The 25,969-nt window shown below is 39.4% G+C and overlaps 1 protein-coding gene across 2 annotated transcripts in view; it reads left to right on the top strand.

Moving 5' to 3' along the window:
• Positions 1–25,969, top strand: part of PIK3CB (phosphatidylinositol-4,5-bisphosphate 3-kinase catalytic subunit beta) — a 95,955-nt gene that overhangs the window by 52,318 nt on the left and 17,668 nt on the right. For both annotated transcript variants that reach the window (XM_054074613.1, XM_054074614.1), the window contains 12 exons: positions 4,023–4,208; positions 6,473–6,698; positions 8,283–8,506; positions 10,632–10,814; positions 11,067–11,237; positions 12,116–12,193; positions 15,869–16,120; positions 16,578–16,674; positions 17,549–17,679; positions 19,813–19,866; positions 21,399–21,587; positions 24,019–24,140. In XM_054074613.1, the coding sequence (XP_053930588.1) occupies positions 4,056–4,208; positions 6,473–6,698; positions 8,283–8,506; positions 10,632–10,814; positions 11,067–11,237; positions 12,116–12,193; positions 15,869–16,120; positions 16,578–16,674; positions 17,549–17,679; positions 19,813–19,866; positions 21,399–21,587; positions 24,019–24,140 (1,880 nt within the window). In that variant the 5' untranslated portion in view covers positions 4,023–4,055. The remainder of the gene's footprint in view (positions 1–4,022; positions 4,209–6,472; positions 6,699–8,282; positions 8,507–10,631; positions 10,815–11,066; positions 11,238–12,115; positions 12,194–15,868; positions 16,121–16,577; positions 16,675–17,548; positions 17,680–19,812; positions 19,867–21,398; positions 21,588–24,018; positions 24,141–25,969) is intronic.

Here is a 25,969-nt window from a genome sequence, read left to right as displayed (position 1 = left end):
CTTTAGATCCTTCTGTGACATAATTCAGCTAGATAATGTGAAAGAATTGGATTCTGCCTGGATGATATGCCAAAGCGGTTCATGAGGAGACTCTACGCATGCTGAAGGCCGTGCAAGGCAGGGAAATGGAACTGGGAAGTCGGGAGCAGTGGGAGCAGGAGGGAAGATGCAGGCATTTCCCTCTTGCTGTCAGTGAGCACAGCATCATATTGCACAGCTTCCCTTGTTGTATGGTACGGATATCGTGTTACAGCACAGCGTGAAGGCTTACAACCTCAATCTTGACAGCTTGTAGTGATAGCTGCACCACTTCAGTCTGAATGCTTGGTGCTCATAGCAGATGTACAGGTGTACGGACAGAAAAATCGCAGGCAGTTGTCTTGGTTTGAGAAATCTTCTTATAGGGCTTCTCCTTTGTGCACATTAAGTAAGTAAATGCAAAGATGAGAGTTGAATTTTCTTTTTTTCTGTTCTGCAGCTGTTCCATTCCTTTCCATCAGTGTAAGTAGAGCTTTCAGAACTGCAGGTGTGTTAAAATACGGTTTTGAGATGGGATGTGTGTGTATATATACATCTGTATGAATCTGAAACGCGTAAGTCAAAGCTTAGAAGAAGTTTACTCTTTGCATGGGAAGGTGTAGACGATAGAATGCTGTCTATCGTCACTACATACCTGTGATTTAGAAAAGCGTTTCATGTTGGGCTTTGCTGCCATTAAATTCAAATAATCATTGATTAGATACTCGAGTAGCCGGGACTAAGTACTGGTTTAGTGACTTCCCTATTCTGTATGAGAAGTTGGGTTTTCCTGTGACAGTAAGCAAGAACAGCTATGAGGTTAACAGCCTGAAATAGCTTCATATTATTCTGATTGTTGTTTTTTCCCTTGAACTGGAAGTTGTTTAATTTCTCTCTATGGTGTTCCTTCTCCCAATCCAGACAGCTTTCTGCCGTTGTTTTGGTGACTAGATGGGGCGTTGTGAGCTAGTCGCTAGAGCCCCCCCATTCTACGGGCCGGCCCATGACTCATTCTCACAGCCCTCTTACGCTGCCAGTTGGTGTTATTCTCAGTAACTTGTTCTCTCCTTGGCCCTGAGATGTCAGCTGCTGGTGGAAACTGGGTGCTGACTCTAAGAGACGCTAACCTGCTTCCTTGAGGAAGGCAATCCTAAGTAAGTGCTTGAAAGCGAAAATAGCTTCTCAGCGTGCTCGGATTGGTCTGATGACCGCTGTTCCCTTTGTAATTGAAAATGGAAATGGGATTTTAAAAGATTCTAATGTCTGTGTTGGAAGTCTGGAATTATAAACAAGTGTCTTAGCAGAACTTTATAACTCTGGGCGTTGTGGTGTCTAGGCTGTAGGGTATGTAACTGGCACAGGTTGTCCAGAAAGGTCATGGATGCCCCATCCCTGGAGGTGTTCAAGGCTGGGTTGGACGTTTCCTATTTGTCTTTAATGAACGTTCTACAGTGTTTTGTCTAGTAGAAGCAAAATACTACGTGATCAACGTGTTCAGTGTGGTAACAACATGCGTCGGCAGAAGCCGCCCTTGTGGGGGCCCTTACAGCATTGCTGGGGCTGAGTGGAAAGGTTTTGACTTGGGTCTCGTTACTCGGTGGATTTACGTGGCAGTTAGAGGTGTGACTGAGGTGTGGTGTCTCATCTCTTACAGCAGCTTTGAAGTGGTGAGCTCGCAGTAGCACAGCCGAGGTACCCGATAGCTGCTGTGGGTGCCTTGCGGGGCTCCACACGGGCGTGGGGCTTGCTGTTCCACCAGTGTCTGGTAAGCTTCAGGAGATTTTGATGTTTTCCACTAACCCTCTTTCTCTGCTGGAGGCTTTCCTCTCCGGCGTTTTGCCCGAATGTCAGGTGAGCAATTATATATATTTACAATAACTGAAGAGATAGAAACCAGTACGGAGGGATGAGGCAGAGCTGAGCTGTGAGTATTGTAGAGCGGTGATTTCAATGAAATATTTGTTCAACAATGATAATCAGTGAAAGTCAGCACCGAGCAGCCCTTTACGATATGTATAAAATATTAATAGCTTGTTTGTCAATGAAACGCTTCTGTAGTAGCTGATTTTTATGCAGCTGGCATATTCTGTTATTCATCATAGGCACATCCATGCTTGTTTGCCTGTTTATTTCATGGCAGGGTGGTAGTGTCAAACAAGGGATTAGAAGGAGACTTTCTGAAATAGCGCTTTTGCATCTCTGTTGTAAGGTAAAGGCAATCATGTGTATGACAACAGGATGGTTGGTCTAAAAGCCTACCAGTTTTTAAGAGTTGAATTTCTGTCAATTATGAGCATCAAACAACTTTAATTCACTATAAATGAAGTGTTAACTCCTGCATATCATGAAGTTTGTAGTTATTAGCTGATGGTGTGACTTCTCCCAAATTAAGCTGTTCTATAAAGAAAAAAGGATAAGCTGGAGAGGGAGGGGAGTGAAGCACCTTTGTTGTGATGTAGTTGATCTCCTGGAGTTGGTTGGTTCAACTAGAGTGCGATATAAAAAGATTTCCTGGTTGCTTGTTGTGGGGAAAATTAAGTGCTTTGGGATTGAAGAGCTGTATTCCTAAATGCACATGCATTTGGACAGTTTGCACAGCGTGGTAATTATCTGTAATTCAATGACATGGCCAATGTAAACACTCCTGTAGTGTATCTAGGGATACCTTTGTACGTGTAGCACCTGCAGAAAGGGTTATCTTTTGATAATGGGTTTTGCTTAGTGTCTTAAATCAGAGAATACAGTTTATCAAGCAGACTTTGGCAACGTGGTCAGTGGTAGCGACTGGATTTCAGAAAGCTGTTGTGATGATTTTGTTTTTGTGGGTGAGTTTGAACGTGCTCTGTGATGTATGAAGAACAGCATCCTGGTGTATTGGTTATATCCTACTTTTTCTGCTGGCGCTGTAATAGGCAGAATGCCTTCAGTTAAGCAGGCAGGCCTGATTTCAGAGCAAGGAAGGGATCTAGAAGGGAAGGGAAGATGTGATGAAAGTAGTGGAAAACTGTAATAGTAGTGGAGTTGCACATTCTGGCTTATTTTTGTACAGATAGTGATTTCCCACGTCTTGTGATGTCCAACAAGAATTAGAAAGGTGTAGGGGTAACCAGTCTTCAATGGAGAAGTGCTTTACAGGAGTGTTTTAGGACACTTCCCATCCTTTTAAAAGCTGAAGAGCATTGTCCGGATGAAGAGGAAAGCCAATAGTTCTGTGAATAGGGATTGAAGGGAAAATGCATCTTTAGAGAGTGGTGATCAAAAGGTAAGACTTGGAAGATAAGAAAACCTCGTGGTAGCATTAAGAGTAAATAAAAATGTCTTGAAATAGGATGGACAAGTAATTGGGAAGGCAGCATAATGAGTTGAATTAGATGTCTCAAAAGGTTCCCCCTGCCTTGCAGCGGGTACAGTTTGTACAGTGGGCTGAGTTTATAGGAGGTGATCTTTCTTTAAGGGTGAAATCAAATGGAGATAAATGTCACTTTTTAAAAGAGCTAAAGATTATTTTCCTGCTATTAATACTGACTTTTCAAGCTGAATATGTCACTCTGGCCACATTTGTGGAAAACTGACAGGAAATTTGCAGAAACAAAATTCTGACATCGATCCTGTGGTTTCGCATTAAGCTTTGCTGTGCTTTGTCCAAGCAGTGTGCCTTGCTTGAGTTTTGTGCAGGTAAGTAGTTTTAGAGAAAATCTAAAAGGAATTTCTAACATTATTTTAGCTAACCTCTAATTAGTTTTTTCTCTTATTACTTTGTCTTAGTGACATAAACATTTCAGTGATAGTGCTTTACCAGCCAGGTGGTTTTATTATACTAAATGGAATTAATGAGTAAAACTATGCTTATGTATTTGCAGTAACTGGCATTTGAGACCCCAGACTTGCAAACTGAGCTGTACGAGCAGGCTTATGTAAACTTTCCAAAAGCTTTAAAATGTGTGTCTCGTTATAGAAGGTTAAGTATATTGATTTTTTTTTTTTTTTTTTCGTTTCTCCCTTAGGCCATGTGGTTATGATATTATTGAGATTCCATAATGCCTCCTGCCGTGACAGACAGCCTTGACATCTGGGCAGTGGATTCACAGATCGGTGCTGATGGCTCGGTATCTGTGGACTTCCTGTTGCCCACTGGAATCTACATCAACCTGGATGTCCCTCGAGATGCCACCATATCTCATATTAAACAGGTAGTACCAAGCAAGCAATTAACTTAGAAGTTAACTTATGTTTGTAATGAATCACAGAATTGTTTAGGTTAGGGGAGTGTGTAAGGGAGCAGCCCCAGATATTAAGGAGTAATCTCCTGACCTTTCATCTGATAATGGCCATGTGAGGGCATACAGACAAGTTACTGTGGAATTAATTTGTGGGTGAATGACACCACCAAGTAATCTGCTCCTTAAACACAACAAACTTCTGAAAGAAAATAAAGAAGTGGGATTTCTTATTCTGTTGCATTGCCTGGCAAATAAGGATGTTGTTTTTCATTCCTATTCAGTCTGACAGTACTGATTTGTTTATAGAAATTCATTTCTTTCTGTCAGCAGTAGCTTTTATTGTACTCCTAATTCGAAACTTTCTAGACACTGAAGTGTATTTTTTATGCAGTGGACGACTTTGTATTTTAGAAGAATTCGGAGTGCCACTAGAAGTTGAAGTGATCCAAGAAATAAGCTTTGTGTTATACTGAAATACTTGAAATAATTCTGACTGGAAAAATGTTGTTTGTTTTAGTAAAAGCGTAACCTGGCAACTGCAGGTTAGTTGGTGGGTAAGGTAATGGAATAGTGATTTCAGCTGATAAAGAATGTAAAAAACAAGTGTATCAGTGACAACAGTGAGGGACTTGGACTCGGCTGTCTGCTTCTCTTGGTGGTGTGATACACTGAAACTTAGCATGCCATAACCAGGCACGGCTGATACTGGTCTGCTTTTCAAAGAAATGGGATGTTGATCCTGACCATGGGCTCTTTCATGGAAATCGCTGTATTTAAAAGCAAAACCCAATGGAAGACTTTGGCAGCATCCTGGATTAGTGGCTTTGCTCCCTTCGCGTTTCTGGGACAAGCCCTAATTTGTGGACCCTTGGATGTATAAATAGAGGACTTGAGAGCAAACATAAGGAGTTTGTCTTGTGTGTGAAACTGTTAAGATTACAATAAGAGAAAAGAAGGAATATAGCCAATCACTTGAGGAATGAAGAGTCTTTCATTCCTGGAGGCTTCATAATTCTACTAGGCCAGTCCTTTGGGTGGTGAGAGATGTTCAGTGGATGTCAGCGTCAGGGGCTTTGTGGCTTGCAACGTTTGACAGTCATGAAGGGCTGTAGTAAGTACCAGTTGCTGGAAACTGAAGTTAGACAGCTCAGGATGGGAAAAAGAGGTGTGGATTTTTAATTGACACAGTTAGCTACTGGAGAAGAACAGGGGCAATAATAGGTTGAGGTTTTTTGTTCCCTATGAAGCTGGAATTTTTGCTCTACACCAAAGGTAGCTGCTGGATCCAGCTCTCACTCAATTAGGCAGGATATACTGGATTACATTTTTCAAGGCAGACTGCTTGTACAAATCTATGAAATAGAATCATAGAATCACTATTTGGAAGGGACCCACTGGATCGAGTCCAACCATACACCTTCAGTTTGGCAGAAGGGCTTCAGTTGTTTGAGTAATGGGTTTTGCTGTGGCATTATTGATCTTGCAGCTTCAGAAACAAAGACATAAAGTGTAAACTTCAAAAATGAAGGCAAAAACATTCTCACAGATAGGTTTGAATAGTATTTAGGTTGGGAGAGCTCTTTTTATTTCCAATTTTGGTCTCTGCTGAGGTTTTGGTTTATTTTACATATTTGGTACATTTATGCTTCTCAAGGTGTGATTTGCTGCTTGAGTATTTGGTTCAGGACAGTGTTGTTCAGTGTTTTGTGGGCAGCTTGCTGCCTTAGTGGCTTGCCAGCAGTTTACTGATTACTTAAATCTTACCCAGACAACTGAGAATTTTTTATTCAAGAGTTCTATAGTTGGAACTTCTTGTCTATGTATTACAAGAATTACTGGAGAAAGAAAGTATAGATGTGTCTTGAGGGAGAAGGGTTTTGCTAGGAAGCTCTAGGAATGGATGGAGGAGAGTTGATGGTTCGCTGGTCAGAGTGAAGAACGTCTGCCTCCCAGATCTGTGTGTGCTGTGTGCCTGCAGTGACAGCTGCGGCCCCACAGGCGTACTGCAAACAGGACAGCAATGCACCAGTCCCAGAACACTGTCCACATGAGGTTTAGGGCTGCCAGAGTAAACACATAACGATATACAGGGATAAAAATGACCCAAGTTAGCCAACATGTTATTCTCATGTTCTTTGGGGAACATAAATGGAAATCAGTGTCACCTTCAGTGCCATAAGACATGTCCAAGCTTTCTTGTTTTGTTTTACTTCATGTATTTATTTTCTTTGCAGCTATTATGGAAGCAGGCACATGCCTATCCGCTCTTTCATCTCCTCATGGAGATTGACTCCTACATGTTCTCCTGCGTGAATCAGACTGCTGTCCATGAAGAGCTAGAGGATGAATCGCGGAGGCTCTGTGATGTTAGGCCCTTTCTTCCTGTCCTTAAACTAGTGACAAGGAATTGCGATCCAGGAGAAAAGTTGGATTCCAAAATAGGCGTCCTTATAGGCAAAGGTAATTACATTTAATTGTTCTGGAAAATGAGAGTAAATTTTGTTTTGTGTGAGGGTCTTAATGTGGCAGGGGACAGTGGAGAAAATAAATAAAATAAATTAAAACTTCAGTGTTTCCCTGATAGCATTTCCCTTTCTCACACTAATACTGGTCTGGTTTAAAAGAACTGAAATACTTGAGGTGAAACATTTGAGAGTTGTTGACAGCTGCTTTATGTAGTGTATTTCTGCTCTATATCATATTACTACATCAGTTAGGAGCAAATTTTATCTTATTGTAGATTTTTCCCTTATCTAGTACTATTGCTAGGTTAAGGAAAGCATAATCCCTGAGAATTGTTATCGTAAATAACCTAACAACAACCTGGGTACAGAGAAGGAGCTAGAAATTATTATGGTGGTGTTACATGTGGTTTCTGAGTTGGTTAACAATGTGATTCTTGTTTTTGCTCTCAATTGTGCCACTGATTTTTCAGCAAACAATGAAAAGCTATTTTTAAAGGTTTCACAGTAACTCGTTCTTGATGTTATTTCAGAATTTTCAGCTTTTAAATCTCTTCTGCTTGGTTATTCAACCCAGATCGGCAGGGTGGTGTGAGGTCATACCTCTTGTTTCTGAACAATGAGCCATTGTTAGTGCTTTTCTGAGACTGCAGGTTTTGTTTAGATTTCAGCAGTGCACTGTCTGCCTGTTTGTTAACCCCAACAATGGAAGCAGTTCGCCAGTTTAACTATTCAGACAAATTCAGAGCTTCACATTTTTAAGTGGAATATTTTGCTTGTTATAGTTGTGCAGGATCTACAGCCGCTGTTCTGGACCTTGGTGTGTTCCTGTGTCCGCCGCTAAACCTCCGGTGGTGTTCTCAGGGGTTCAGCACTCTGTGGAGTGTGTACCATGTCCTTCAAAGTTCTGGAGAAAAGAGACAAATAGATGCTTGCAGGTGCTGTGCCTCTCGAAGTACAGACGAATCGCAGCTGTGGGGACTCTCCATTGTTTATTCCCTCTTTATGGATTTTGGAAAAGGAGCTCCACTGGTCTGGGATTGGTTGAAGTTTCAGTCCTGTCATTTTGACTTGAGTGAAAGGCTTTAATCACAATGGAAATTCAAGAATAAATTTACTGTCCTTCAGTTTTGGCTTTAAACAAAACAGATGATGTCATCTTTCTGTGGGATTAAAAAAAATAAGTTTGCAAACACTTCTTCCCCTCTGTGGTCTTTAGGAGGCATTTGCTGTGCTCTCTTTGCATTTGCTCCTGTGAGGAAAGACTTAGAACTTTCCAAACTGTCCTAAATTGAGGATGAGACTGGCTTTTCCATTTCATAGTGCCTAAGAGAAGCATTGACTCTTGCTGTTAAACTAAACTCTCATTCCAGGTTGCATGGAAATTGTGCAGGTAACTTAGGAAGTCCACTGATGTACAGGGTAAGGTAGAACCCAACTGACTTTTGAGCACCCATTTTGGATGGGATATCTGAAGAAAAGCAGTTAACGTAACCTTAATGTAAAGGTTTGAGTGGGATGGTAAATAGACGGGCAGTAAATGTACACGTATGTATCCTTCTGCTTGCTTGGATTCTTTCAGGTCTCCATGAGTTCGATGCCTTACAAGATCCTGAAGTGAATGACTTCCGAGCTAAAATGCGGAGAATCAGTGAGGAGAAGATTCGTTCGCTTGTGGGTCTCTCCTGGATGGACTGGTTAAAGCACACTTACCCACCAGAACAGGAACCTGTTATCCCAGAGAGCTTCCAAGATAAGCTCTATGGAGGAAATCTCGTAGTGGCTGTTCATTTTGATAACTGCCAGGTAGGAATGGTTGTTCTTTACATTTCATCTACTGTTCTTGATCCTGATCTGAATTATCCTGTGATTGATCAAAGGTGTAAATGAAGTTGAATACTGACATAGTGGCATTGGCTTTAAAATGCCAGTTCTTTCGTCAGGATCCTTGGCACCTGAAAGAAGGTGAGGACGTGAACCTACAGTTGTGAACTGAACATCTAAAGTCAAAGTATATCAGCTGTATTTGGTGTCCATTTTGACCCAGGTGTTAGGTACTGATTTTCTAATGATTCAGCTCTTATTTACAAAACAATATTATTTCTGATACTATCTTTTTAACTTAAAAACTTCAAAATCCATAATGGTAGCCTGACTCTGGAAACACTAAATTTGATCACTAGTAACACTAGCTGATGTTGGTTGGTTGTATAGGCATTTTTATGACAAAACCTAATTCCTAATTTCTCTTTGGCTTAGCAGAGGACTTGTAGTTGTCCAAGAGTGAGAGTATCTGTGTTTGTCAGCTTCTGAATAAAATATTGTGTATATACATGCATGTGATAACAGGACAAAAGCGGTGCAGAAGTTCATGCTGATGCAGAATGTGTTTGCCTGCCGCTGTAATAGCTTGGGCTGCTGACATTTCACATGTTTCGAATGCTTCTGCTGCCGGTTTCTGACCTTCAGGGCTGTTAACTGTTCAAATCTGAGCTGCTTTTTAGAGCAGTAAACTCTGTTTCAGGCTTCACCACTTTCACTGAGTACTAGAATCATCTCAGGAGAGTTAAATCAAAAGGTATGGGGACTGTTGTGTTCTTTCGGTAGGAATGCTGCAATATTGACAGAAAGGAATATTAAAGTATTTTTTGCCTGGAATGTGTGGGAGAGCTGTAAAAGCTCCCTAACTGAGTCTGGAGTGAGAGAAAGAGATTGACTCCCATTTCTGTGGCTTAACATATGGAGTCCTACAGTAAGTATGGAAAAAAGCAGCTGTCGTAGAGCACCAGCTTCCTAGGGAAAAAATGTGTCCTTCCCTGTCTACCCACTAGCAGTTACGATAGTCGAAGAAAGCCTTCACAGTTTAGGAGCTTTCTGAAAGGGGGAAGCTGTTGTGAACCATGCAGAAACCAGCAACACACAGAAGTCATTTTGCCTGCTTTTACAGAGTTAGATATTTTCCAGTGGGGCAGCTTGGCTTCTTACCAGTAAACTTCTGTATAAAAAAAGCAGAAGTCAAAAGAATGTAAGCCAAACGACGTTTCAGATTTGTAAGTAACTGCTGTTACAATGCTTTACACATCTTCAGGAGTGTGTGTGCGTAAATAAAAAATCAAAACAAAACCCTAGAACTCGCAGAATCAACTTTTGCAAATAAGAGTGTGCAGAGCATTAAGTGATGGTCACAGAAGACCTTTTATATTAGGAACTTTAAATGAATTTAAACCTGTTTTTTTTAATAATTTGAAAGCGAAAGTAACTTCTTATCTTTTACCTTTTTAGAACACATCAGAATTAGAGGTAATTTGGAAATATGTCGATAGCCTCTAAACATTTAATAGTTTCCTTTGAAAATGCAGTCTTTATCTTGTATTCAGAATGCTGCAGCTATTGACTGCTACCCCTTTTCTGCACGCCTCAAATAAGATGCTGTGTTTGTACATTAATCACATTAACAGTTTCCTCTGCTTTAGTGAAGCTTTGTTTTTCTTCTGAGTACAGCGGTGCCTCGAAAGAGGATAATTTTCCAGTGGCCAGAAAGAAGAAAAATTAACACACCTAGTACTGCTACATATCTTGAAATATGTTAGTGATTCAGAGACTCCCTCATTCACATCCTAAACTACGAAGCTTCTGTTGTAGATCAGTAGCCTGATCTAGAAATCCTTCTGTCACTGATGAATCAATAAATAAAGTTCCTTGTTCTTAGAAGTATTTCTGATACTATGAAGGTTTGGGAATTGACCATTTTGCAGCTTTTAGGATGGCTCTTGCTCTGCTTGCACTGAAGATGTAGAGATTAACTGTGAGTCTTAAAATAGATTGGCTTTAACAGTTAAGTATTTCTAGCTTTTTTATTCTGTGTGCTCTGATTTAAGCTTCGTGTGTCTAACAAGTTTGGCATTCACTATTCCTGTTTGTGTTTTGTTAGGATGTTTTTAGTTTTCAGGTGTCTCCTAACATGAACCCCATCAAGCTGAATGAGCTGGCAATCCGAAAACGTTTGACTATCCATGGAAGAGAAGATGAGGAGGTTGATCCTGCTGACTACGTCCTACAAGTTAGCGGAAGGCTAGAATATGTTTTTGGTGATCACCCATTAATTCAGTTTCAGGTACATAAAGCTCATTGGAACGTAACATAACAGTTCTCTAGTGTCTTGGCCAAAGTGTGACCTTGTTTCCAGTGCCATTGGATGGTCAGCTATGCTGAACGGTAATATGCTTCCTACTCATGTCTGTAGCCCTCTCCAACCCTAAAACGCATGTGCAACATTTTATTTGTATCTTTGTAATGTATTATTTGTTCCTCTGTACCATAGAAATAGTCTGCTAGCTGATAACAAGTGTTTTCCATGGCCTTTTAGTATATACGCAACTGTGTGATGAACAGGACTCTTCCTCAGCTGACTCTTATTGAGTGTTGTACCATAAAGAAAATGTGTGAGCAGGAGATGATTGCTGTAGAAGCTGCCATAAACCGAAAATCATCCAACCTTCCTCTTCCTCTGCCACCAAAAAAAACAAGAACAACAACTGTAAGTTGATAAGAGGATGTCTAATACCCAAAAAGAACAGTGACTTGTGGAATATAAATCACTTATGCCTGGGATTTGTGCTGTTTTCCAGTGAAGGTCACCTGGGTCTGCTTAGAGCCTCTTGTTGTTTGTGAGCAGGGTTACATAAGAAAGAGCAGATCTTGAGGCTTTTTGGAAACCTCTTGCCTTCCTTCACTTGATGCACCCTCCTCCTCCCCCCACCGTCTCCTTTCCATTATTATTGTTTCTAGTTTTAATCACAACACAGAAGAGAAGGTAATAATCTGTTACCAGCGACTGGAGAAGTTATTCCAGAGAGCCTGGATTCTCCAACTTCAACGCGATGTGCAGGCTCTGCTGGTTTGGGCAGTGGTGGTCTGTGATCGCTCGCAGTAACCCACATATCTTGCATGGTGTTTGCCCCTCAATGATGGCAACTTTTGCCACAGCGTACACCTAACTTTTCTTCTAATAGGGCGCTTCCCTTATTGCTAAATTATAGCCGTACAGCACAGTTTTAATTTACGTACAGTCATTCTAAGAAATGGGGACAGGCTTTGCTCTGTCACACACTCTGCATATTCAACACGAGCAATAAATTTGAAGGGTTATTCTGAATTGTAGTACAGCAAGTAGTACTCCATGTATTTTCTTACCCTCAGCCCCTTTCAGCTGAGTGTTTTTTGTAACTCCTTTTCCTTTGGGGCATCTTGAATGCTCTTATATTCACGATAGCCAATTTATTTTTTAAGACTTCAAATCTATATTTTTAAAAAGGCATGTTCTCTAGTTTGTATTTATGACTTGTGATTAAAACACTTAGCTTATAGAATAGGTCTTGATTAAGAATGAACTTGTACCTTTGTTTCCCTTCTCAGAGCGTATGGGATATTTCCAACCCTTTCAAGATTATTCTATTAAAGGGTAATAAACTAAATACAGAAGAAAATGCCAAAGTAAGTAACTGTGCCTGGTATCAGAAGACATTCTGTTTGTCACTCTAATGATTTTCAATGTTTAGTGAATTCAAAATCATACAATTTCAATTCAACAAAAGCGTAAGCTTTTTTAGCTATTCCCAGTTATATTGGTAGTATTGGTTAAAATCTTGGGGTTTTTTTTGCTAAAGTATTGCTTTTTGTCTAAGGTTGGATATGTGCATTAGAACATTATTAGTGATCATGGACGGTACGACATGAATGTTCATAGGTGCTTGGGTTTTTTAAGACTATCAGAAAGGTCTTTGTATTGGTTTGAAATAAGCTTACGCATATTAAACTGTCATAAATGTCTGACAGTAGGTTAAATATTAAAATATTTTCAATGGAACATCAACTATGTTTGTAGTCCAGAATCTACTCTGTGTGTCAGACACGGACTGACTGCTTCTGTACAATCTGTGTTTTATTTTCTAAACATGTTGAACACAAAAATAAGCTGTAGTATCACTTCCTGCAGAAATGTCCACGGCTGGGCTACTGCCTGTTCTACAGACCGCAGGTTGTTAGCACATGGGAATATATCACACAACTATTTTAGGACCTTACAAGACAATCAATAAATTACATTGTCAATCATGTAGATTAGGAAGAAATTCAATTAGCCATTGGAGTTTTGCTGTTCTGATGCTTTATTCAGGATACTCCAGGTATTTTTTTTTTACCCAAAACTATTATTACAACCTGCTTGTACATGAGCAGCACTACCTAGTGCTGCATAGCTAAGGGAGCCAGAGTTAGTGCTACTGCCTGAGCTCCTGTGACTGTGGAAAGGGGTGTCTGCAAAACCAGATGATTCTGAACTCCACATGCTGTAGATGCTGGAAGTTTTTAAAAGAAAACAAGGTAAAAGTGAGGGTGGATTCCAGACACAACGTAGCTATCAAACTTAGGGTTTGTGGTTTGGTTTTTGTTTTTTTTCTTTCATGCTTTCAAAAAGTGAGTTTGGGTTAGTTTCAGTATACTTTTAGAGGAAAAAGGAAAGACATGGACTCTAAGCTTGAGGAGAAACAGCAAGAATTGACAGTCCTCTTGGTATCGGTGCCTGTGAATGTTATCTAAATATTATTTAGTATTCGGACTGCTTTTTAGTCTTGAAAAATTTAAAGTCATGTAGTTACCCAAGAAGAATGCATGCAGCCACCTTGCACGCTTGTGAATGTTTCCCTGCGTTGTCTATCTACACTGCTTTGGAAATGCCACTATTGAGAACGTATTTGTTTCCTAGTCCTGATTCCAAGGCTGTTTAATTCACTGCCATTGTTGTTTTAGTTTCACTGTGCTTTGGATCAAGCCAATATTCATCCATTTTGCTGAAACCACTAACTGGGTTGATAAATGCAGTGTTTGTAGTGAAAACAAAACATTTGTCAGATGGATAGTGCTCCACTAATGTGAGCTGGATTGAGTATTTTCACCTAGAGCACAAGCAACTTCATTCAGCTGTCTAACACCCAGTTTTCCAAATACCTGACTTTCAAAATTGCTTTTCTTTTTCTCTTGCTCTCTGGCTGCACCATTCCACTGGTGAGAGGGGAGTGTCAGAATGGAAAGAATAAAATTAGTATCCAATCCCTTACACTAACAGGATTGGAAATCCAAAAAGCAAGCAAAATAGCAACGTGTTCCAGGAACACAGTGCTTTACTGTCAAATTGTACTTGATCGATTCCGCTTTTTATAGTAATAAAGTAAAGGAAAAGTCAGGGAAGTGTGGTGACATAAAGTCGTTAGATGATACAAGTGAAAGAACAATATTCAAAATCATGCTTATGCGAATTTAAACACTGGTTAAAAAAGAAAGAGGTGTCAGAATATTTGCTGTGTTAAAGCACAAACAGGTAATACATTAGATGTAATATTATTTCCACAAAGTATCTTTAAATCAGCAAAGGAGCTTGATTATGAATTCAGTTGAACATACACTGAATCTCCAAAGGAATTAATGAGGGGTCATCTGGTAAATTATTCCAAGAAGGTTATGAACGGACAGTTTTCAGTCAGTTCTCTGACATCAGCCATATAGCCTTCGAAAAGGGATTACTGAGGCTGCCATCTTCAATGACAGAGAAATAAAAAAATCCCTGTAAATGTAATCAACAAGGATTTTGTTTGTACGTGTGTATCTACATATATTATTACACATAGGTATGTACACAAACGTGTAGTTTGTCTTCCTGAAGATGTCTTGCGTTTGACCATTTCACAGCTGTTCCTGCTGCTGTTCTTAACTCACAGTGGTGAAGCTGTGCATGCCAAAACTGGCTCAAGTTTTTATTCTGGGCTGAAGGCAGATTCACTCTCCGGCATCACTTCATTTAGATATGACGGTTTGCCAGTGGCTGGTTTATCTGAGCTAGTTTACGACTGGAGAACTCTGTACTGAGCAGTAGTTGGTGTAGTCAGAAAAGAGAAATCGAAATCGGAACGGATGTTCTTTATGGGAGTTGGGAATTCAAAGGTGATTTGATTTTTATCCATAACCTGTAGCAATTTGTAAACATCTCTGCCTTCCCTTGGAGTGTTTGGAAATAATGTGATAGCTTAAAGGGAGTGTTGGGAAGGTTGGTGGAGGAGCACGGGAATCTGAAACATCAGTTCACGTTTTACTCATTTAACTATGACAATGAGAACTTCTTTTTGGTGTTGACTAAAGGATTAAATTTGTGGGGTTTTCTCTCTCCGTTTTTGTGTGTGTGCATGTTAAAAACGCTGGTATTTTGGAAGGTCACCTGAAAGAAGCAGACATATTTCTTTCTTTGTTTGCTCAGGCAAAAAAATAAAGACCTCCTGGTCACTCTTAATAAAAACGTCTAAGAGCATGGATACATGGAAACATGCTGGTTTTTGTGTACATGTTATTCATGTGAAATGCAGACATGAGCCACATTTTAGCAGTGGCCTGTAATGTGTTTAAATTCCACTGCCAATAACTCCAGCTTCTTTCTCTTCTTGTCCTTTTCCTTTCCTGTCCCTTATTTTTATTGGTCAAGCCATCTGAGTTTGTTAGTTTCTGAGTGGTAAAAACAAAACAGAATTCCTGGGAATTATGTATGTTGTTATTACAGGTGATTCTGATGTCGGGGTCAGCAGTGTTTCATTCCCTCTATGAACAGTTTAAGTAAAAAATTATTTTTTTTCTTAAGCTGAAAAACCCAAAGCTTCTCAATTAGAAGCACAGATTGCTTCTAATTGCACAAATTAGAGATTTGAATTTGTATTTAGAAAATTAGTCTTACATTTCTCATTCTGCTTAGTTGTTTGTTTCCTATGATTTCTTTCTGTGTTAGGCATGTTGTTAAAAGGATTTGTATATCCATATATTGTATTTGTTTCTAGATGAGTTGTTACTATTATTAGTCATGTGTTGTAGTAAAATTAAATCAGTACCGAGAAAATCGGTAGCCAACATTGTTTTAAAAAAATATATTTTGATTTGGCCAGGAACCTGAAGAGAAAAATAAAAAGAATTTGTTCTCAAGAATTATTTGGTTCGTTTTAAAACCTCAAAATTCAAATTTATTTTAAGATAGACATATTGATGGAATGCATATTTGTGTGTTCTGTATCATATTCTGTGGAGAATTTTGTAGATTCCGTAGCATGCGTTAATTTTCTCCTTTCTTTTTTGCAGGTTCATGTTAGGGCTGGTCTTTTCCATGGTACAGAACTCCTTTGTAAAACTGTTGTAAGCACAGAAATTTCTGGGAGAAGCGACCACGTTTGGAATGAAGTACTGGAGTTTGAAATAAATGTCTGCGATCTACCAAGAATGGCAAGGCTCTGCTTTGCCGTCTATGCTGTCATGGATAAGATGAAAACTAAAAAGTCCACCAAGGCAATGAATCCTTCCAAATACCAAACCATTAGGAAAGCAGGAAAAGTGGTAACTATTTCATTTGTCTTTCTTCAGGGAACCTTTGAATTTTGTTTAGATGACTGCTGAGAAATACGGTTGGAGTTGATGATCTCAAAGGTCTTTTCCAACCTAATGATTCTATGAAATCTTCTGTTGTCCTCATTTTAGTCTTCAAGAATGCAGAGGGAAATTAAAAGGAGCATGTGTATTAAGAACTGCACATCTTGATATGGAATACCTTTCATACTTCTCAGACATTGAAAAAAGACCCAGAAATTTTGGTCTTGTGGGCAAATAGCTGTTTAAAGCATTGTATTTTAAAAGGTCAGCTTTGTTCTGAGCTCTGAAGCAGCTGTGATTGAGAAAAGACAAAACAATTAGCATCTAGGCTTGTATTCTCTGTTTTGCTTATATTGTAGTGCTTGCTGCATAATAATGTTCACTGGTATCTTAGTTTCCATGTGAAAATTCTTTCCTTTAACAGCATTATCCTGTGGCCTGGGTAAATACCATGGTGTTTGATTATAAAGGACAGTTGAAGAGCGGAGAACTGGTACTGCACAGCTGGTCATCGTTTCCTGGTAAAGTTTAACTTCTGAGATTGGAACTTCAAACACTTGGAAGGCTGAGAAGAAGAGGAGGAGGAGTAGTGTCAAATAGTAGAATTTACATTTACTGTAAATTCTGTATAAATACTGTAGTGCATTGCATTTACTGTCCTGTCATAATCTCTTTACTACCTGTATTTTTTATGTGGGTATATATATAAAAAATGTTAATCTCTTTCCTGACAGTATTGTGGATCTTGAAGGAGGAAGAGCAAGACTCTGCTTAGAAATAGTATCCCAAAAGTTCTGTCTGTTACAGAGGGAAAATCACATCCCCATAGATGCGTGTCTATATCTAGTGTTACCTGGGTTTAAGATGCCATTTATGTTTCGTCTGGTTCCCTGTGCTACGCATCCTAAACTACATACTGTATGGGACAGTGTTTGCATCAGCAAAAATGGGGATTAGAATTGTTTTTAAATCTTCTTCCCTGACATTCAGCTGGACTAGCAAGTGTGTCTGAAATCTCCATCCCACTCTTGATTCCACCCTGAGAAACCCTGTATCGATTTGGCTGTAGTCCTGAAAGAACCTGGCTTAAAACTCTCTGCTATTTGGTCTGCGGGCGGTGTGTATACTGGGTTTTTTCCTGCTGAGATTTGGTTCAGTATAGGGATATCTCAACTTCCTTCCCTTCAGGTTCTTGTTGGGTGATAATCCAACGTTTGTGAACGTCAGAGGTACGAGTAGTTTATGCTACTATGGGAATGCAGGGTGTTGTATAGAAGTGTCATGCTGTAAAACATGCTTCTTGCCTTTGTGTCTTGTTGCGTCTTTGTCTGTCATGGCTTTTAATTTTAATGCATGCCTGGCCTATAACATGGATTGTTCTGTCTAATGTTTCAGATGAGCTTGAAGAAATGTTGAATCCAATGGGAACCGTCCAGACTAACCCATACACTGAAAACGCAACAGCTTTGCACATTAGATTCCAAGAATATTCCAAACAGCCTGTTAATTACCCTCCCTTTGATAAGGTAAGGTATGACATAGAGAGTAGTCGTGAATGCTGATGTGTAAGTAGCTATTTCTTCCAGCACTGCCTTTTCCACCGAATCCCCCATTCCTGCCTTCTAGTTCACGTACCGCAGGTTTGTAAACTGCTACAGTGTGCAAGCGCCCGTGCGCTGACTTCAGGGCCTTCAGGTAGTATTTTGAAGATGTAAATTTTGAAAGATACTCTGTATATAGCCTGTGAGGGTCAGAAGTGAATTCATTTTCCAATATCAATGATGTTTTTCCTCCTTCTGTTAAAACAGAAGAATTCTTCTGTTAAAACAGCATTGGAAATGTCTTAAGAGCTAAACTAGTACTGCCTAATTGTGTTCCTAATTATGGTTGACCAGTTTACTCTTCATACTGGAGATATTTTAGTCAGTTTTGTTATTGGTTTGTTTGTAATGCTTTAAGGTTTTTTTTTTTCTAATTACACTGCATATTTAATTTCTAAAGAAAAAAGAAGCTGTGTTTATGTGCCTCTTATGGGCATATTTGGTAAAAATATGTTTCTCAAGTGAGTGCCTAGTTCTTTTAGCTCTATTGTTCCTTCTGTTTGTACCTGGGATACCAAGTTTACAATCTGTTAAAATGCTGTAGTGGATATAGCCAAAAGGTTTTACAGAGTAAGTTCCCTGCTGTATGGACATTAAAGTGGTCTTCACCATCCCTTGTAACTGTCATTTGGCTGCTGTTTTTTTTTTCCTTCTCTTCTTGAATTGTTCCTGAGAAATCCTGTGCCTCCATAGAGAAAAATCCCAGAGCATCTTTATAAAGTGATTGCGGAGCTGGTAGTGAAAAATTAAGTGAAAGCATTCAGCTTTGAGGAAATGCTAGAACATGTGCTTATTTTTAGTAGTTATTATTTTTTTGCTACTTGCAGTTCCCGAGAGTTAAGAAACTGTTTTGTAGCTTCACTGGGAAAATTGGAGCTCTGAACTTTTTGATAATTCATTCCATTTCTGTGCGTATACTGAAATGCCTCCCTTGGAAAAGAGGGTAAGAGACCCAATCTCAGAAAGATTCTCCTGCTAAAGGTGCTGCTGAATCAGGAGAAACATTGCAGCTGCTTGAACTACGCCCACTGCGAATCTGTTCTTCCAGGTTGTCTAGATAGGACTTGCTTGGTGTATCCCTGCTTCAGATTTTCCCAGTGTCATTGCTTGTTTCTGCCAAGAAAATGGAGAATCGGATGCCAGATCTTTATTTGAAGAAATGTAATGTGCAAAAATAGATTAATCTTTTTGATCGTAGCATCAATCCCCGCTGGCAGCGCACAGTATTTGGGGCCAAGTGAGCAAATATGCTTTGGCAGCTGGCAAAGAAACTGTTGTGTAATGCAGGAGCTGTGTGTTGGTCTGGTGAAGGATCGGTGCTGCCGGCACACCAAGGGACTCGTGGGTCCGCCGAACAGAGCTGGGCTGGAATTCTAATTCAAATGTAGAATTAGGACTGTGTGGAGGAGTTGGTGCGTGTTTTCATGCACAGTAGGTAAAGAAGCATTGTAGCCAAGTAGATATAGTCCATCATATTAATATATATTTCATACGGAGAAAGGAATAAAACAAGTTGGTATACCTTTTTAAGGATTTTAGCTGCTGGGTATTTATGCTCTGAGTATTGTAGTCTGTTGTTGTTTCTTGTATTCCTGATAAAGACAGCACAGGTCTTGCTGAATCTGTGCCTGGGGTTGGTGGTGAATTCCTGGGCGATGGCAGCAGCAGGCTTCCGGGGGAAGGGAGATGGTGTAGTTCCATAGTCTTCTTGCTTAACTCATATTTCGCTTTATGAATTGTTCTTGTGAGCAGCAGCATCTTTCGGCTGCAGATACCCCTACCTGACCCGCTCAGCTGTCTGAGTAGCTGAGGCAGTCACCATCCCAACACGTCTCCGCTGGTTGCACCAGTGTGCAGAATAGCATTTGGAGGATTGTATTTACTTCTCTATTTAACTATCCATTGTGATTTATTACATGAACTTCAAAAAATTAGTAGAATGTTCAAAAGGCAGGAAAAAAAAAAAAGAGAAGGCAAAGTAACTTGGAGTTGAGCGTTATTTCAGTGCAGTCAGATTTGTTTGGAAATCTGATGTGTTTAAAAACATCTTTTTTGCAGATACTTGAGAAGGCAGCTGAGATTGCAAGAAGCAGTGACAATGCTGCAATGGCGGTAAGCATCTGCTGAAGGCTATTTTAAAATTAATTTTTTGGGGGGGATGTGGTTTTTGTCTTCTGCATCAATCTAGAAATGAGTCAACTACTGAAATAGTGACAGTTCTGCTCACTCTTTTATTATGTAATTCTCTTCGAGCTGCCTTAAAATTCAGGTACGTATCTACTTTTTTCCAGTATATTTTGAATTATTTGGCTGGTTTTTTTTCATTAAAACGCACAATTGCTTCACGTACTCTATGGATTTGGAACACAGCGAAGATTTACATTAGACCTGGATCTGTAAAAGATGTCTGGGCTGCATAAAATATTGCTGGAAAAGAGCTGTTCTATCAAGTATGATGATTTTCTTGATTGTCAGATGTTTCCAAATAAGCTCCTTCCAAACTGGTCATCGATTTCTAAGGTGATCGTGAAATGTGATTATATGCTCTTCTTGAGGAACTGGGTTGCTCTGACATGAGGGCAAATTTTGGAAAGATCATCAATATCTGAAGGCATTTTCTTTGTATTGTGTGTAAAAATACAGAACATATCTATTTAAGATGGTGAAAGTTGGATCAACAGTATTAACTGTGTTTTACGTAAGAATAAAACAGTTAATTGGAAATAGGCCAATTACAACATCAAGTGCCTGAAGAGCTTAGGAAAAGTGAAAACTCTGTGACTTCGGGTGCAAACAATTTGGTGTACAAATAACTGGAAATCTTACCGTCGTGCCAGCTGGACAGTGTTGTGCCTTGTAAGTTGAAAGACTGACAGTTTTGGATACAAGAACCACCTTATTATCAGAACTGTTCCCTTACTTTGGTACAGAAATATTGAAACTATATTTTTCCCTTCAGCTACTGCCTTCTTACCAAAAAGCATCAGTTGCTTTTGTCTCCCGTTAATTTAAGTAATACTATTGTTGCCGATATCATGCTTTGATTTCTGCCCTTGTGGGCACGGCTGGGGACAGAAGGCATTAACTGAGCCAGGGTGAAGAGTCATTCATAAAAACTGATGTACAGAATCAGCACTAAGGTTAATGTTTCAGAGACTTGAAGTGTATAAAATGGAATAAAATATCTGGAAAAGACTAGTCTGGATTAGAGGACAAAAAAGTGTTTGAGTACTTTGCAAATATACTTCCCTTTAGTTATTGTTGGAAAAGTATTTTTTGGCTTTTAATTAAAAAAAAAAAATCTGTCTGAATTTCCTCACTTGAAAAGCAAAAGGAGAAAGTATTTGCATCCTAAAGGAAACATTCTCCGTGCCAGAATTGGAAAATAGAAATATTGCCATCTAGTGTCATTAACTCTAAAGTTTTGTTGTTTTTTTCAGAAACTTCTCTACGCTGGATTTTTTAATCTATTCCTTTACAGTTTTTACAGCTTAGGAAATCTGAAAGGAAGGCATAGTAGTCATTCCTCTGTGTTCCATAAGTTTTGCTTGATGTTCTTCCAGCTGTAGGATTTCTGGTATTTGAGCTAAAATCTAAGCATCTTAGTGAATATATCAAAACATTATATGTTTCTCACTTTCTAGGGTCGAGGTGGTAAGAAGTTTTATGTTGTTCTAAAAGAAATAATGGAAAGAGATCCTTTATCTCAACTCTGTGAAAATGAAATGGATCTTATTTGGACTTTGCGATATGACTGTCGGGAAAATTTTCCACAATCATTGCCCAAACTGCTGCTCTCTTTAAAATGGAACAAACTTGAAGATGTTGCTCAGGTAAGGGAAAAAGACAGTGCTGGTGGGGAAAAATGGTGGGGAAAAATGCTGGAGTGAATTCAGGATTCGTGAGGGCTTTTTTCCTCAAGCCCAGACGTGTTGAAATGGTAATATGGTGTAAACCACAGTTCATTGTATACTCTCTGTGGCCTGGACGTGTAAGGAAGAACTATTATCTTAAAAAACAAAAACAACCCCCAAATTCTTATTCCAGCTCAGTGTTCTGAACTTTGCCTGTTACAAGTTAGGTGTTCTTGGAAGTAAAAGAAACCACTCCATGAAAATTTGGCTTCCATCTATTCACTGTATGACTTTTGTGATTATCCAGTCAATCAGGACCTCAGTTTGCCTGCAGCATAGTTTATTTTTTATTACATCCTTCCTACCAGCTAGAGGTGTATGTTCTATGAACTTATAACAATAACTGGAATTTCATTCCAGCTCATTGTCCGTGCCATGAACACTACATAAATGTACGCTAGAGGTAGAACCCACACGTTCCTTGCTCAGTTGGTTTCTCTTGTATTCTTTCCCATGCGAGGATCCTTTGCTCCTTAGTAATTCCATTATGTGCTTCTGAATTTATTGTTATCTGGAAATACAAACTGTAGAAAGGTATTTGTTGAGTCATTAAGAAATGGGAAGGAAAACACACTCTGATTGCTCACTAGGGCCTTTGAAATGTGGCCTGTGGTAGTAGGGGCTTGGGGGGTTATTTGGGGTATGGATATTAGCTGACAGCTCAAAGTCCTTTAAATTTAGGAATATTAAAAAATATGTAAAAAGCATTTTATTTAAACAGATGGCTGAAAGTATGTAGTCATCTTGCTTGTTACTGCGTATTTGGTGGAAGGAATGTAGTGTTTATATTTGCTTATGTATAGACAATAGTGTGGTTTATATTTTAATATTAGTTTTGGCAGCAAGAATGGTCTATGTGAAAAATGCGGCCTTATCCTTAGATATGCCAAGTATTTCTGTAACGCACAGACAGTGAGTATTCCCAGTTACCTTTTCAGGTAGGGAAAGGCGGACTCATGAATTTTACTAATTCCAAATTATCAGGACTCATCATTTACCCCTCATGAAAATGAAATAATATATACATAAATACTAGCTGTATGTTGCAATATTTGTCCTGCTATGACATGCATGCAGCAATCATTGCATTTTTACTAATGCCTATTAGCTGTAAGCATTCCAGTAAAAGTCTTGACACTTAAGGCAAAAATTGTAACACACACAAAACCCAAAAAACCCAAACTAGCAAAGAGACAGCTATTTATAAGAAAAATGAAATAAATTATTGTACTCCTGTTTCTATTAAAGCAGCTCAAAAGTAGTAAGGCTTTTTTAGAAACAGAATATTACATTTGTAGAGCATCTTTAATCTATTGGTTCAGTGATTCCTACGGTTACGTACAGTGGACTAAAGCTTTCTGGTATCATTTACCACATCGATTTCACCCAAACTCTCATTGAGTTGCAATATTTTAGTAGAATAGTTGAACTGAAGGAGTTGTGAAGGTTTCTGTTCTCACTGCTGTCAGAACCTCCTCGTCCAGCAGCGTAATGGGGGGGCAGAAATTGTTAGTGGAATTCACAGGCAAAACTTATTCTCTAGGCAGAATTAGCCATCGTTAAAAAACAGAACAATCCCTCCCCCTCCTAATTTGTAGGAAAGGGTATTTTTATCATGAGTTACGCCTTGTTCCCACAGAGAGGAACAATACCGTGCTGTTGAGACACTGCATGCCTTCGAGCCTGCTTATTTCAAGTAGTGATGTGCCGTTTTGGTCATACAGCCCTGTACCTACATTAAAATATACCCTCAGCAGGGAGATTCATTGAAAGCTAATAAAGCTACTTTAGGTTGAGACCTCTAGATGTTTTTCTTCTTAGTAGACCAAAATAATACACTAGGGTTTTCTGTAATTTTTTCCTGCATATCATTGTCTTCGGAACTGGGAATGTTTTTTCATAACTAACCTGACTCATTAGTAAGGAAAAGGCTCCATCAGCTGAGGTGGAGAAGTATTTTTGGTAAAGATCTCTCTCAATAACAACTTATTTTTAATACTGAAAACTATTACCGTTATAAAAATACGTGTATATTTATAAAAATATTTAAAAGCATAATCGAAATCTTACTGGAACTCTGTCCAAGCCATACACATCTGATGTTGCTTCATCTTTGTTTGGTCTGTGTGTGAAGAAACAGCTCTTCAGATGCTGTGAGACTGGGTGCAAATATAGAAAACCTGGGTCATTTTAAAGAGTGAGAACGAAAAGTGGGCCTGCTTGCTAGTTCTCTTTTCTTCCAGACCAGTCTGTAGTCTCCTCCTGTTAGTGCTTTTATGGGTGATTATACCCATCTCTCTTCTCAAAGGGTTACTTTCCCTGTAAGCTAATAGTTGTCTCTTTCAACCAGCTGCAGGCTCTCCTGCAGATATGGCCCAAGCTGCTGCCTAGAGAAGCGTTAGAACTGCTGGATTTCAATTACCCGGACCAGTACGTGAGAGAATACGCAGTGGGCTGTTTAAGGCAAATGAGGTGAGTATGTTGTATCATCTCAGGGGTTTCTGGGGTGAAAAGCTGTGTTCTGTTTGGCTACAGGAAAAAAAAGGACCCAAAGAGGAAAGAGGAAGTGTTTAAACACGCTGCGTGCCATCAATTGATGGCCAAACAAAGCAGTCCAGTTTCTAGATAACACGTGGTAGCCAAATAAAACCTTACTCTGATATCTTGTGTTCAGCATCCATTGTTGCCCACGCTGCTGGGAGAACACTGGTGCCCCTTTGTGTTTTTTGCTGCGTGTGCACCCTTTTGCAGACCACAGGGAGAGCAAGACAGTGCAGAGGACACGCTAATAACAAAGGGACAGAGCACAGAAGTCAAATACTACAAAAACTGCCTTGCAGCCACCTCCGTGCAGTGCCACGTATTGGCCGCATCGTTTCATAGCAATAGCAAACAAGAAAAACCCCAGAGAATTACTGATTTGTCTGTTCTTCACAGTAGCCTTTGCTATGCAGTCCTTTCGTTATCGCATGGAATTTTGCTCTTCACTGTAACCTAGGGCAAGATTTGTGTAACGCTACCATTTGCAGCATTACTGGATTTCCTGTCCTTGAATTCTAAATTCTCTGCGCTGAATAGTTTAATGATTAATCTTTTTTTAATGGTCAAGGCTAGACTTTTGGGGTTAAAAAAAAAAAAGAATATTTTGACTTCTTTCAAATGCAAACAAGCAATTTAGTTGCTGGGTGATCCTAATAGTACTGAATTGTTACATCTGCAATTATTTCCAGAATCCTTAGTTCTGGCTCTGAAGCAGAACTGTTGAGGATCAGAAATCAATTTTCAGCTTCCTGAAAAAGCCTATTGAAGGCAGCTGGTGAAAACTGTAACCTAAAGGTGATCCTATAAATTTGTAACCTAAATGTGATCCTAAAAAAAGTAGGCAAAAATATATACAACACAGGATAATTGGAAGTTTTTACCAAGCTACTGGATTGTTTCAGAGTAAGATAGAGACGATGAAAGAATTCAGTCTTTGTATCTCTGAAGTCTTCAAGTGATCGACAATTGAAATTCTTTTCCTTCCATCTTAGGCAGAAATGGCCTTTTATAAGAGAAAAGGTGCTGTAATGTAAAAAGTCAAGGGACATTCACTTTGTTTTAGAGTAGTGTGGTTAAGTGAGAGATGGACTTTGGTGGGGGAGGGGAATGCAGGATTTTGAAGAAAACTATGGAAATTATTTTTGTCAGGATGTTATTTGAAGGAGTCAGTTAGCATGGATGTTATTCCAAGGTGTGAACTGTGGCAGAATATGTAAATATGTGTGCATATAGCTGCATATATATGTTCATATATAAATATAAATATGTAAATTTGCCCTTCTGAAGCAGGAGTGATTTGGACATGGGTTTCTCAGGGATTGTGTACTTCTCCTTAGCCTCTAAAAACCTTCATGTTGGTGGTATTTAAATTTAAAAAAAAAAAAAACAACAGCCGAACAGAAACCCCCAAACAAAACAGTTTGGCTAAGTGGATCGCTTTGTACGTGTCTCTTAATGAATTAGCACCTGTTAGCTGACAGGCAGGGACTTTTAAAGACAGGTTAACTGAGTTGCTTTCAGTGGTGGGAATGCTCCTCACCCCCTGCTCTGTGAGCCGAGTGACTCTGATAGGGACCCACAGGCATTCCCAGTTCTTGTCCGTGCCCACCATGCTATCTGCTGGGTTTTACCAGGTTCTGTCTATGGTTTTGAAGGTCCGTCTCCTCGGTGGGAGGCTGAATGGTCGAAGGGAGCTGAAGCCCATCCTAAAATGATTTGAAATAATTAATGTCCCAGACAATTAACCCAGCACCCAGGCT

This window comes from Cuculus canorus, chromosome 9, assembly GCF_017976375.1.
Source record: "Cuculus canorus isolate bCucCan1 chromosome 9, bCucCan1.pri, whole genome shotgun sequence".
Lineage (NCBI taxonomy): Eukaryota > Metazoa > Chordata > Aves > Cuculiformes > Cuculidae > Cuculus > Cuculus canorus.
This window is presented reverse-complemented; position numbering and strand designations above follow the sequence as displayed.